This window comes from Bufo gargarizans, chromosome 6, assembly GCF_014858855.1.
Source record: "Bufo gargarizans isolate SCDJY-AF-19 chromosome 6, ASM1485885v1, whole genome shotgun sequence".
NCBI classification, from domain to species: Eukaryota; Metazoa; Chordata; class Amphibia; order Anura; family Bufonidae; genus Bufo; species Bufo gargarizans.
Window position 1 is genome coordinate 67040522 of NC_058085.1, and position 12948 is coordinate 67053469.

At 45.2% G+C, this 12948-nt stretch overlaps 1 protein-coding gene across 8 annotated transcripts in view; it reads left to right on the plus strand.

Annotated features, from left to right (window-relative positions):
* Nucleotides 1-8159, plus strand: part of EXOC7 (exocyst complex component 7) — a 56211-nt gene extending 48052 nt beyond the window's left edge. For all 8 annotated transcript variants that reach the window (XM_044296217.1, XM_044296220.1, XM_044296225.1 and 5 more), the window contains 6 exons: nucleotides 257-377; nucleotides 753-848; nucleotides 3821-3881; nucleotides 6209-6250; nucleotides 7723-7856; nucleotides 7953-8159. In XM_044296217.1, the coding sequence (XP_044152152.1) occupies nucleotides 257-377; nucleotides 753-848; nucleotides 3821-3881; nucleotides 6209-6250; nucleotides 7723-7856; nucleotides 7953-8058 (560 nt within the window). In that variant the 3' untranslated portion in view covers nucleotides 8059-8159. The remainder of the gene's footprint in view (nucleotides 1-256; nucleotides 378-752; nucleotides 849-3820; nucleotides 3882-6208; nucleotides 6251-7722; nucleotides 7857-7952) is intronic.
* The last annotated feature ends 4789 nt before the right edge of the window (nucleotides 8160-12948 follow it).

The following is a 12948-nucleotide window of genomic DNA, read 5'->3' on the forward strand; positions in this document are numbered from 1 at the left end:
TTTTCTCGCCTCCCTGCATTATGCTACTGCGTCAGCTAGGACTACATATCGCTGCCCGGGGCTGTGTGTACAGGGACTGGTAGGGGAACCAGAGAATGCTTGTCACAGAAGCGCCAGGGAAGTTTAGAGATGCTCAACTGTGAAAATGGCACCAAAATTTGTACGGGTTTGTCATGCGGCTTCCTGCAGCGAATCCAGTACGCGTGAACCTGCTCTTATATTAGATGCGACGTTACCTTACATTCCTCTCTCCCAGGTAAAGTTCTCGGAAACTTGCAGCTAAAGCTCCTGTCCAAATCAAAGATGTACGAGGACCTGGCTCTGGGGGCTATATTTCTGCACAACAATTATAACTACATCCTGAAGTCACTGGAAAAGTAAGGAGGAAATGTCTCGCTAAAGCTTCGTGATTAGCAGGGACGACAGGTTCAAGTGTGCATTTGACTACGACAGGGAGGCAAGGCGTTTCGACCATCAGCAACCTCCAGCTGTTTTTAAAATTACAACTCATTTCACTTCTATGAGAACAGCCAAGGACGTGTGCCTGCTGGGAGTTGTAGTTTCACAGCAGCTGTAATGCTGAAGGTTGCTGACCCCTGATCTATGACTTGTAAAACATACATTCTTACTTTCTAGTTTCAGTTTATCGTCTGCCTCTGATAAAAGCAGTATAGAAATATGGCGTCTGGTTAGACAATGTGATGGATTTTATAGACCGTCCCGACATTATATACATGCCCTTCTTTCTACAGGTCGGAGCTCATGCAGTTGGTGTCTGTGACCCAGAAGGATCCTGACAATCTGTATCGTGAGCACATAGAACAACAGATCCAGATCTACCAGCGAAGGTTCCTGTCCCTTTATAAAAGTGTTTGTAATGTACCTTCACTTGCATTTGAGAATGACTGTTTAGGTATAAAATGACTGAATTAGGGTGATCTCAGGTCGAGCTGCGGTACCAGGACTTGTAAAGTAAGGGTCCATTCACACATCCGTAGTGCATTGCGGATCCGCAATACACCCGGCCGGCACCCCCACAGAAATGCCTATTCTTGTCCGCCATTGCGGACAAGAATAGAACATGTTCTATTTTTTTCGGGAGCTGCGGTCCGGACATAGTGTGCTCTCCACATCCATTCCGTCCCCATAGAGAATGAATGGGTCCGCACCCGTTCCGCAATTTGCGGAACGGATGCGGACCCATTATTACAGATGTGTGAATGGAGCCTAATGTTTAGTTTTGGATATGCCAGTCACTTTGTAATCAGTGGAGGCCAGCAGCGCTGCGTCCTGTTCACAGTTTTTGCTCTGCACACCGGCACCCATTTCAGGTGAATGGGACCTGTGGCAGTTCCCTGTACAGCCAAGTGGCAGGGAGTGCTGCTGTTCAAGGGTTAAAGGGGTTGTCTCATCTCAGACAATGGGGGCATATCGCTAGAATATGACTCCATTGTCTGACAGGTGCGGGTCCCACCGCTGGGACCCGCACCTATCTGCTAAACAGAGCCCCGGAAGTGGTGCAGCAGCCCTCCATTCATTTCTATGGGTCTGCCGAAAATAGCCAAGCGCTGGCTCAGCTATTTCCGTCGGGGCCCATAGAAGTGAATGCGAGTGGTGGGCCGGTCATGCGCGGTGCACTCCTATTCACTTCTATGGGAGAGCGATTGGTGGTGGCCAGACCAGAGTCTGCCACCACTTTGCGGCGCTCCGTTCTCGATATAGGTGCAGGTCCCAGTGGTGGGACCCACACTTATCAGACAATGGGGGCATGTCCTAGCAATATGCCCCCATTGTCTCAGATGAAACAACCCCTTTAACTTAGACTTAGGCCCCTTTATTTTCAGGATGTGTGGGGTTCTCAAAGGTCAGACGCCCACAGTCATAAAGTAATGACGCTATACAACCACCAGGTAATTATTATTCTGAGTTCGTTCTGCAAGTATTCTTAATTAAAGGGGTTGTCCCACAAATACTTTTGTAATTGCATGCATTTAAACACTTAGCATAGCCACTGAATAGTGTTGAGCGAACTTGTGTTTTAAGTTCGGCGTCTAAAGTTCGGGTTATCGAAGATTTGCGTTGTGGATTCCACTACCACGGACCATAATGGAATTTAGAATCCATTACGCGATTCTTCGATAACCCGAACTTTAATCGAAATTCACTCAACACTACCATTGAGTTATTCAATAAAATGTATCTGTATAGCGCCACCTGCTGTTTTTTAATTTCTTTATTTCTTTGTCCACTTTGAGGTGGTCGCGCATGCAAAGTTCCATCCTTCAGCTGTCACCAGCCAAATCTACTGTTAGAAGCTGTGACATTTACAGGGAGAGAGTTGCAGCATAAAGGACACACCCCAGGAGCTGCCAGCTTAAAGTAAACCTAGCAGAGCAATTAGAACAGTGAATGGGGAGATCGCCGGATCCATGTGCAGTACAGGGCTGGTTCTAGCTTGGTTAGAAAGAGGTTGTCATGTACTATGTGATGTCTAATTTTTTAATTTTTTTTTACATTGATCATTGGATAACCCCTTTAAATGAATCCTCCTATTTGGTGTATACAGTTTCTTTACAGATTTGAGTGCCTCCATGGTTTCCGACTACAAAGCAATTCTGTTTGTAGTCTGATCCTAAAATCGGGTGTGCTCCTTCCTCTTGCTAAGGGTCCATTCACACGTCTGTCACGTGTTTTGCGGATCTGCAAAACACGGACAGTGGCAATGTGTGTTCCGCATTTTGCGGGCCGCACATTGCTGGCACTAATAGAATATGCCTGTTCTTTTTTTTTTTTTTTTCCGGTAATGGAATTGCGGACCCAGAAGTGCGGGTCTGCAATTCTGTATCCGGGCAGCACATCGTGAAATGAATGGGTCCGCAATTCCGTTTCCTTAAAATGTGGAATGAAATTGCGGACATGTGAATGGACCCTTACTGTCAGACCACAGATGAGTGGCAGATGGAACAGAGTAATGGCATTCTTACACGGCCCGATTGTCGAGGATGAAGTTTTCTAGGAAGGCTCTTTCCCGTTAATCTACCGTCTAAAAGTGCAGCCGATCACCCAATGAACGAGCGAAACGCTCATTTATTGGGTGAAACTGTTGTTCCTGCAGGGCAGTAAATTATGGTTTCTGGGTGATTGTCTAAACAGCGATCTGCTGCCCAGAAACAATGCAGCTGTATGAGCACGAGCAATAACAGTAGCCATAGCTCGTTCTCATACTGTGGAGGTGATCGCTTCATGTAAGTGCAGTTCTTCACCCCCGCTGAGCGAGCAGCCAGGTGTTGGGAAGAAACGCTTCCCTCCCGAAAATCAGCTGCTCCTCAGAGCTTGTAATCTCGCCTCAAGGGTCCATTCACACGTCCACAATTTTGTTCCGCATTTTGCGTAACGGAATTGTGGACCCATTAATTTCTATGGGGCAGCACGATGCCGGATACGGAATTGCAGACCCGCTCTTCCGGATCTGGAATTCTGTTCCCGAAAAAATAGAACATGGTCTAGATAGGCATATTCTATTAGTGCCGGCAAGGTGCGGTCCGCAAAATGCGGAACGTACATTGCCGCTGTCCGTGTTTTGCGGATTCGTCGATCCGCAAAAGACACATGGATGTGTGAATGGACCCTAACACATGATACAAGTTTGTCTGTTTCCATGGGTTTGACCAGAAGCTATGTGTTTCCCACATCAGAACTAATGTTCTGTCAGAGGGACAACAAAGGGTCAATTCCAAGTACCGCTCTCCTGTTAAGCCTCTCTTGTCTGCTGAAGCCCATTTGTTTTGTTCAGGGCTAACGCGTTTTGTTTCCATTGTAGCTGGCTCAAGGTGACTGACTACGTCAATGACAGGAACATGCCAGCACTTCAAGGAGCGAAGGTGATGTGATCTAAAAACATCTGTGTGTTTCATTGTAAACTTGTCCATGTACAATGGCGTAACGCCAATAGCGGCAGCCCACACAACTGCTATGGGGCCCGGAGTACATGCAAGGCCCTGCCCCCCCTACAATGTCTGCAGTTAGTTATGCATTCTGCCGCTCCAGCGGGACCTGCTTCCCCTCTTCTCAGGTGCCCATCCCCTACTGTGTCCCTGGCCATGCCAGCGCTGCAGCCAGGCTAGAGCTCGCTCTATTCTTTCTGCTGGGCGCTGCACTGGCCAATTAGCATTTAGCAGGCTAAGCTCCTGCTGCTGATTGGTTAGTGTATCGCTCGCACCAGCAGGCGGGACGTGGCTGCTGCCTTATCCAGCTTTCAGCCTGCCACCATACTCCAGCATTGCCACTGCCTGCACAAAGTGAGCTGAGTGCCTGTGCTGTGCCTCTGTGCATAAAAACTTTTATGGTGGGGGCATAGTTAGTGAGGGCAAAAAGGGGTCCTGCAGCAGCAAGCAGAGCCTTTGGGGGGGGGGGGGCACGCTGTGTTCTGTATGTCAGGGGGGGGGAGGGGGGCACACTGTGTTCTGTATGTCAGTTATAAGGCTCATCATGTCGAGGACAGTGTGCTCCAGCACCCCATGAACCCCACCCCATGAACTCTGCTTGCTGTTGATGCTCTCATAGAGGACAGGGCACACTAAGCATCTGCAGCAAAGAGAGTTTAGATGTGAGGGGATTGGCTATGTCAGGCTTCAGCACAGCGGGCACAGGCAGGAGGATCGATCTGTATGTGAGCCCTGCCCTGCACTCGCATACATATGGCGCCCTGTGCCCACGCTGCTAAAGCCTGAGATTCAGTAGCCCATCTATGCCCAGCTTTACCAAAGCAGACAGGCAGGAGCAGCTGTACATGGCTCACTGCAGCCCCAGCGAGATCCTTACTCCCATACAGCACTGTCATACCAGCGGTGTATGAGACTACGGAATATAAAACCGCTATAGGCACCAGAATTCAGTGTCTATTTCTCAGAGAAAAAAAAGTCTTAAAATTTCATTTTAAAGCACTTACAATAGGGGTTAATAATTCTTTAAGGCTACTTTCACACTCGCGTTTGGTGCGGATCCGTCATGGATCTGCACAAACGCATCCGTTCAGATAATACAACCGCCTGCATCCATTCAGAAACGGATCCGTTTGTGTTATCTTTAACATAGCCAAAACGGATCCGTCTTGAACACCATTGAAAGTCAACGGGGGACGGATCCGTTTTCTATTGTGCCAGATTGTGTCAGTGAAAACGGATCCATCCCCATTGACTTACATTGTGTGTCAGAACTGATCCGTTTGGCTCAGTTTCGTCAGACGTACACCAAAACGCTGCAGGCAGCGTTTTGGTGTTCGCCTCAAAAGCGGAACGGAGGCAAACTGATGCATTCTGAGCGGATCCTTATCCATTCAGAATGCATTAAGGGCAAAACTGATCCGTTTTGGACCGCTTGTGAGAGCCCTGAACGGATCTCGCAAACGGAAACTAAAACGCCAGTGTGAAAGTAGCCTAACTCTTTAATGACAGGGAAATTTTCACATTTTTTGGTTTTTATTTTTTACTCCCAGCCCTCCCAAAGCCATAACTTTTTTATTTTTTTCATTTACATAGCCACACGAGGGCTTGTTTTTTCCAGGACAAGATGCACCTTCTAATGGCACCATAAACGGTTGCATAAAATGTGGTGGGAAGCGTTTTTTTTTTTTTTAAATGTTTTTTATGTTTTTTTTTTTGTTTTTTTTTTACACCATTTCCTATGCTGTTACTTTTATTTTCCAGGTCAGTACGATATTGGTGATACCACATATGTATATTTTTTCTTGCGTCTTAATACTGAAAAAAAAAATTTTACTTTGAAAAAATGATATTTTATTTTCATAGCAATATTCTAACCCCTCTACCTTTATTGTAGTTAGGTGTATTGAGCTATGCGAGGGCTCATTTTTTGCAGGGAAATCTGTACTTTTCAGTGATCATTGGAAAATAATAATTTTTTTTTTTTTTTTTTTTAGTTACTTTTTTAGTTACTGCAACAAAGTTGGTTAATAAAAAAAAATGATTTATCCCTAACGGTTTCAATATGTTATTTATACATTGTATTTATTTATTTATTGGCAAATGGGGGTGTGGCAGGGGAGGAGCCAGGGCAGCTAGTGGGATGGGATAGGGGTGGGTAGGGGACGGAGTTAGGGGGCCCATATCAGATTCCTGCTATGGGGCCCAATGATTTCTATGTACGCCCTGTCCATGTACTTAACGTTACACTCTCTTACTTATCACAGCTGAAGGACAAAGAGAGACAGATGATAAAGGAACGCTTTAAGGTAAATGATTCTGGATTTGGTAAACATGGTGACTTCTTACATAAAGACTTCACTGGCCATTAAGTCAATGTGATCAAGAGTGGCCTTAAGCTGGCCAAATAGCTGACAGCCAACAGCCAGCTCTCCCTACTCCCTGCCGGCTTCCCCATACACATACATGTTCAGCTCGACCAAATGTGTCTGCTATGGGAGAGGGGAGAAAGCCACTGTCATATACTTCTGGCTGTGACTTATCTCCCCACAGAACAAAATATTCAGATGAAAATATTCATTTTGCCTGATCCTTGTCTCCCCCAACATAATCTGTAGGGGTAGAGTCGCAATCTCCCCACACACATTAGAGCAAAACGCACACGGCCAGTCTTTATCAATCACATACATTTATGGCTGATTAAGACGAGTGAATATTCAGGCAATTGACAACACGCATGACCTACCTACACAATGCTAATGATAACGACAAGCATTTAGATGCAGAGAGTATCAGGTACAGATTCCTTCATATTCAATCGTACACTCACTTAAACAATGATTGTTGACTGTTATTCGGCAGAAGGTCAGGTGATGCACATTTATCGCAATTCATTAAAGGATAACTGTCATATTTTCATCAAAAAATCTATTTTGGCATATGTTACTGCTGCAGCAGCATTATGCATAAAGCAATCTTTTCCTTGAGTTTTCCTTTTAGTTATGGCTGTTTTTGAATCCTACATTATGAGGATCTTCTCAAGATGGCTCTTCTGCCAGTTCTCTGAGGCCAAAACTGCATTCCCTCAGGTCACATACAAATTTGCTGAAGTTAGCATCTCCCTGCTAGCCAATCAGATTGGATTACTGAGAGACACGCCTCCTCACTCTGAAGCCTAATGCAGGCATGCAGTGTGAAGGACCGCCCCTCTGTCTTCCTAGCCGGAGACAGATGAGCCATAGCAACGGTCGTTTAAGGGAGCAGTGGAAAGGGACAGAGGACATTAATGAAAGCTGTTATTATAAGGTAATTACAGATCTTTTGACAATCATTGACAGACTAACTCAGGTATACATGCCTAGCTCTAATAAACTAGCAAATAAAAAAAATATATGACAGCTACCCTTTAATGACAAACGATAATTTATTAATCTCACAAGCCTCGAACAAGCTTTTTTAGTAAAATCTTTCAGGGGCTTCATACATTCACATTACATGAATATCGTCCAACGTGAATCACTAGCGTTTAGAATGGAGCGGCAGCTTGCATGTGTGAATGCTGCTCCAATGAAACTGGGGACACCGGTCCCCGTTCTTGTGAATGGTGGTGGGGGGCCTAGGGTGGGGAACCCCAGCGATCAGAAACTTCTAGGTGATGAATTGTGATTCTGAGAAAACCCCTTGATCTATGCTGACATTATTATATTACTGTGTCATGAGACCTATTCGTTTTCACTCCCCCTACAATCCTCGTGTCTTCTTTTTATCTGCTCAAAATCAGGGGTTTAACGAAGGCCTGGAAGAAATCTGCAAGATCCAAAAGTCATGGGCTATTCCAGACAAAAAGCAGCGTGAGCGGATCCGACAGTCACAGAAGAAAATAGTCCAGGAGGCGTACGGCGCGTTCTTACACAAGTGAGTTGTGATCTATGATTGTTCCCCTCCCCCTACAGTGTCCTGATCCGTTACTACGTCATGCCGTGCCCTCTAATACCCCTTTTTCTCTTCTAGGTATGGCACTGGTGTCAATTTCACGAAGAATCCAGATAAATACATAAAATACTCTGTAGAACATGTAGGGGATATGATTGAGAGGCTTTTTGATACATCGGCATGAAGAATGCCTCTCACTCGAGCCTGTGTATATATTTTATATGTCGCAGTACTGTATATAACTGAGAACCTAACGTAATAAACGCTAATACTGGTGTGTAGATATACTGTGTATATATTTCTGAATGGATCCACGTGCAATCCCTGAAAAATGTGGATGGGATGCGGACCACAGATACGGTCGTGTGCATGAGGCCTTATTATCTCTCTAACATGCTGTCTTTTAAAAAGTTAAAAACTTGCAAATGCAACGCAAGAAACGCCATGCAAGAAAAAAAAGCTTTGTCTGTAGTGAATTTCACAATAAATTTAAAAGAAACATCTCGACGCAAAAAAAGAGCAAAAGCACAAAATGCTACAGACACCAAAAAAGCCTTATGGGGGGGCTTATGAAATAGTCTTTGTTGTCCATGGCAGCTGATCACCGCACACCCCCAACTTCATTCATAGCTATGTATCTCTATGTGCCGGTCTTCAGCTAGCCCCTCATTTAACGATAGGTGGGGCTCTCAGCCCTAGAACCCTCACTAGTGCTATATCAAAAGTTTTACTTTAGCCCTTTTTTTTACTCTCTAATCCCTTGACTGTACGCAGCTGGTCGTAATTTACAGCTAGGATCCCACTGTAACGGCCAATATTGGAGCTAGCTCCAATCCTAGCCGTTTAACACATTAGATGCCACAGTCAATCCCTCTGTCACTCCATTTATTGCCCCTCCTCCCCGGGGGTGCCAATGTTTGTTGTGGCAGCCAGGGGGCCTAACAATGGCTCCCAGCTCTGCCATGTTCAGCACATATGCCTATTAGACCGAGTAGGCTACCTGTTAGTATTAGGCCTCTTGCACACGAACGTGTGCGCCCCGTGGTCGTGCTGTGGCCCGCAATGCACGAACACCGTCCGTGGGTCAGCCGCAGCGGGATAGAACATGTCCTATCTTTTTGAGGAACGGAAGTACGGGGCGAAACCCCATGGAAGCACTCCGTAGTGCTTCCGTACCGCATCTCCGGATTTGCGGACCCATTAAAGTGAATAGGTCTGCGTCCGTGATGCGGAATGCTCACGAAATGGCACCAGTCTATTGAGGATCCGCAAATGGGGTCCGCAACACGGCGCACACGTTCGTGTGCAAGAGGCCTTAATACTGACTGGCAAACAAAATGCACATAAAGAGTGCAATGTATTGTGTATGGGATCAAAGGATTGCTGTTATAAGTCCCCTTGTGGGACTAATAAATATAGTTTTAAAAAAAATGTCTAAGTGTACAAAAAGTTTAAAAGAAAACAACACCACCAAAATTGCATTTCATCAATAAAAGTATTATGGAAAAACAAAAAACCCTATACAAATTTGGTGTTGCTGCGTGAAATTGTAATATCATTTGACCCCCACAGTAAACACCATAAAAAAAAAAAAAGAACCTTCCCAAAAAAATAAAATTATAAGATAATAAAAAGCCATTGAAAACTTGTACCCCAAAATGGTACCAATAAAAACTACAGGTCATTCCACAAATAAAAGCCTTTACACGGCTCCATCAGTAGAATAAGGAGACGCATAAAATGTTGATTTGTTTTAGTATAAAAGTTGTAAAACATAAAAAAACTATATAAATTTAGTATCATTATACATTCAGCAAAAATATAAAGGCAACACTTTCGGTTTTGCTCCCATTTTGCATGAGCTGAACTCAAAGATCTGAAACATTTTCTACATACACAAAAGACCCATTACTCTCAAATATTGTTCACAGATCTGTCTTAGGCTACTTTCACACTTGCGTTCGGGGCTCCGCTTGTGAGTTCCGTTTGAAGTCTCTCACAAGCGGCCCCGAACGGATCCGTCCAGCCCTAATGCATTCTGAGTGGATGCGGATCCGCTCAGAATGCACCAGTCCGGCAGCGTTCAGCCTCCGCTCCGCTCAGCAGGCGGACACCCGAACGCTGCTTGCAGCGTTCGGATGTCCGCCTGGCCATGCGGAGGCAAACGGATCCGTCCAGACTTACAATGTAAGTCAATGGGGACGGATCCGTTTGAAGTTGACACAGTATGGCTCAATTTTCAAACGGATCCGTCTCCCATTGACTTTCAATGTAAAGTCAAAACGGATCCGTTTGCACTATCATGAACAAAAAAAAATAAAAATTCTTTTTTTGTTCATGGTAATGCAAATGGATCCGTTCTGAACGGATCTAAGCGTTTGGATTATAGGTGCGGATCCGTCTGTGCAGATACCAGACGGATCCGCACCTAAACGCAGGTGTGAAAGTAGCCTAAATCTGTGTTAGTGAGCACTTCTCCTTTGCAAGATGATCCATCCCACCTCACAGGTGTGGCAAATCAAGGTGCTGATTAGACAGCATGAATATTGCACAGGTGTGCCTTAGACTGCCCACAATGAAAGGCCACTCTGAAATGTGCAGTTTGATCACACAGCACAATGCCACAGATGTCGCAACGTTTGAGGGAGCGTGCAATTGGCATGCTGACTGCAGGAACGTCTACCAGAGCAGTTGCCCGTGCAACGAATGTTCATTTCTCTACCATAAGCCGTCCCCAAAGGCATTTCTGAGAATTTGGCAGTACAGCCAACCGACCTCACTACCGCAGACCACGTGTAACCACACCAGCCCAGGACCTCCACATCCAGCATGTTCACCTCCATGATCGTCTGAGACCAGCCACCCTGACAGCTGCAGCAACAATCGGTTTGCATAACCAAAGAATTTCTGCAAAAACTGTAAGAAGCCCTCTCAGGGAAGCTCTTCTGCATGCTCGTCATCCGCATCGGGGTCTGGACCTGACTGCAGTTTGTCGTCGTAACCGACTTGAGTGGGCAAATGCTCACATTCGATGGCGTCTGGCACTTTTAGAGGCGTTCTGTTCACGAGATCCTGAGGCCCATTGTTGTGCCATTCATCCACGACCATCACCTCATGTTGCAGCATGATAATGCACAGCCATATATTGCAAGGATCCGTACACAATTCCTGGAAGCTGAAAACATCCCAGTTCTTGCATGGCCAGCATACTCACCAGTCATGTCACCCATTGTTTGGGATGCTCTGGATTGGCGTATACGACAGCATGTCCCAGTTCCTGCCAATATTCTGCAACTTCGCACAGCTATTGAAGAGGATTGGACCAACATTCCACAGGCCACAATCAACAACCTGATCAACCCTATGCGACGGAGATGTGTTGCACTGCGTGAGGCAGATGGTGGCCACACCAGATACTGACAGTTTTTTTCTGAATATTTGAGAGTAATGGGTCTTTTGTGTATGTAGAAAATGTTTCAGATCTTTGAGTTCAGCTCATGGAAAATGGGAGCAAAACCGAAAGTGTTGCCTTTATATTTTTGCTCAGTGTAATTATATTGACCTGCAGAAATAAACTAAGCATGTCCATTATACTGAACAAAATTGCATTTTTTTTGTTTTGTTTTTCCTTCTAGAAAGGCAGAATAAAAAAAAATTGCAAAAAGTAATATGTTCCCCCAAAAGGTACCAATAAACACTACAGGTCATTCCACAAAAAAAAGCCTTCACCCAGCGCCAAAAAAAAAAAAAAAGTTCTGGCTCACATACTATGGTATCCTACTCTGTACTGATGGGGGACAAACAGCTGCCTGCAGGTGGATATTTGGTTCGGCTAATTTCCCTTTGTCATGTCCCAAGGCTTGTTAAAAAGTCGGACATTGATAGGAGCCACTTCCAGAAGGTGGCGCTAGCAAGACGGTGGAGATACCTCTTTGCATACTATTTCTGTGCAGTATTACCTAATACTTTTGCCATCTGTCTAATGTTACAAAGCGTTCAGCAAGAGCAGGGCTTCTCCAGTTTTTTCCAGCTTACTCGAAAAGAATGTGGGGGCCGAAGATGCACCATTTTGCGCCACAGTTTTCGGTGGGTAGAGTGTTAGACAAAAGTTTCTATATTGCATTTATCATCCTGCCTGAGCTACTGTGATGAATGTGGGGCAGGTCCAGACAGACGGTCTAAGTATACGCCATCTACAGGATTAGTAAATCTGCCCCAATGTGTCTGCAGCAAATGAGACACCACATCTGATGACCTCAGAGATCTTCTTCATAAGGTTCTGGTGAATGGGGCTGATCTGTTATTACTTGCACACTCAATGGGAAACTGCTGTTTTGGGGTTTTAGAATTATGGACAACCCCTGTAACATGCTATTTCCCCTTTAATGATCATATGGTTATATATCAAATAAGTCAGAGGTTCCTTAGGGAACCCCAATCAAGCTAGAGAACCTGCTATGGTACCGTGCCCTGTCCGTAGGGATATTGTAAATGATGATCAGGCTAAAAAATAGTAGTAGAGGCTGCAGTAGGGCCGAGCACACAGGCAAAGGGTATATTTTGTGGTTTTATGGTGCTTTGCGGTTTATTTTTGTTTTTTGGTTTTGGGTCCAAAAACAATGCTAATTGTAAAAACTACAGCATAGCTGCCAACAATCCCAAATTTGCAGGGTCTCTCCTGGGTCCTGAAAACAGGCAGGGTTTATGTAAGCCCTGTCTATAAGGGCTCATGCACATGAACGTATTTTCTTTCCGTGTCCGTTCCTTTTTTTTGTTTGCGGCCTGTATGCGGTCTGCAAATGGGTCTGCAAAAGAAATGGAAGTTACTCAGTGTGCATTCTGTTTCCGTATGTCCGTTCCGCAAAACAATAGAACATGTCCTATTATTGTCTGCATTACGGACAAGGATAGGACTGTTCTGTTAGGGGCCGGCTGTTCCGTTCCGCAAAATACGGAATGCGCATGGACGTCATCCGTATTTGCGGACCGCAAAATGCATACAGTCGTGTGCATGAGCCCTAAGTGGGTGATCCGTCGGGGTATGGGCGTTCCCAAGGCAGGGCTTACATGACCC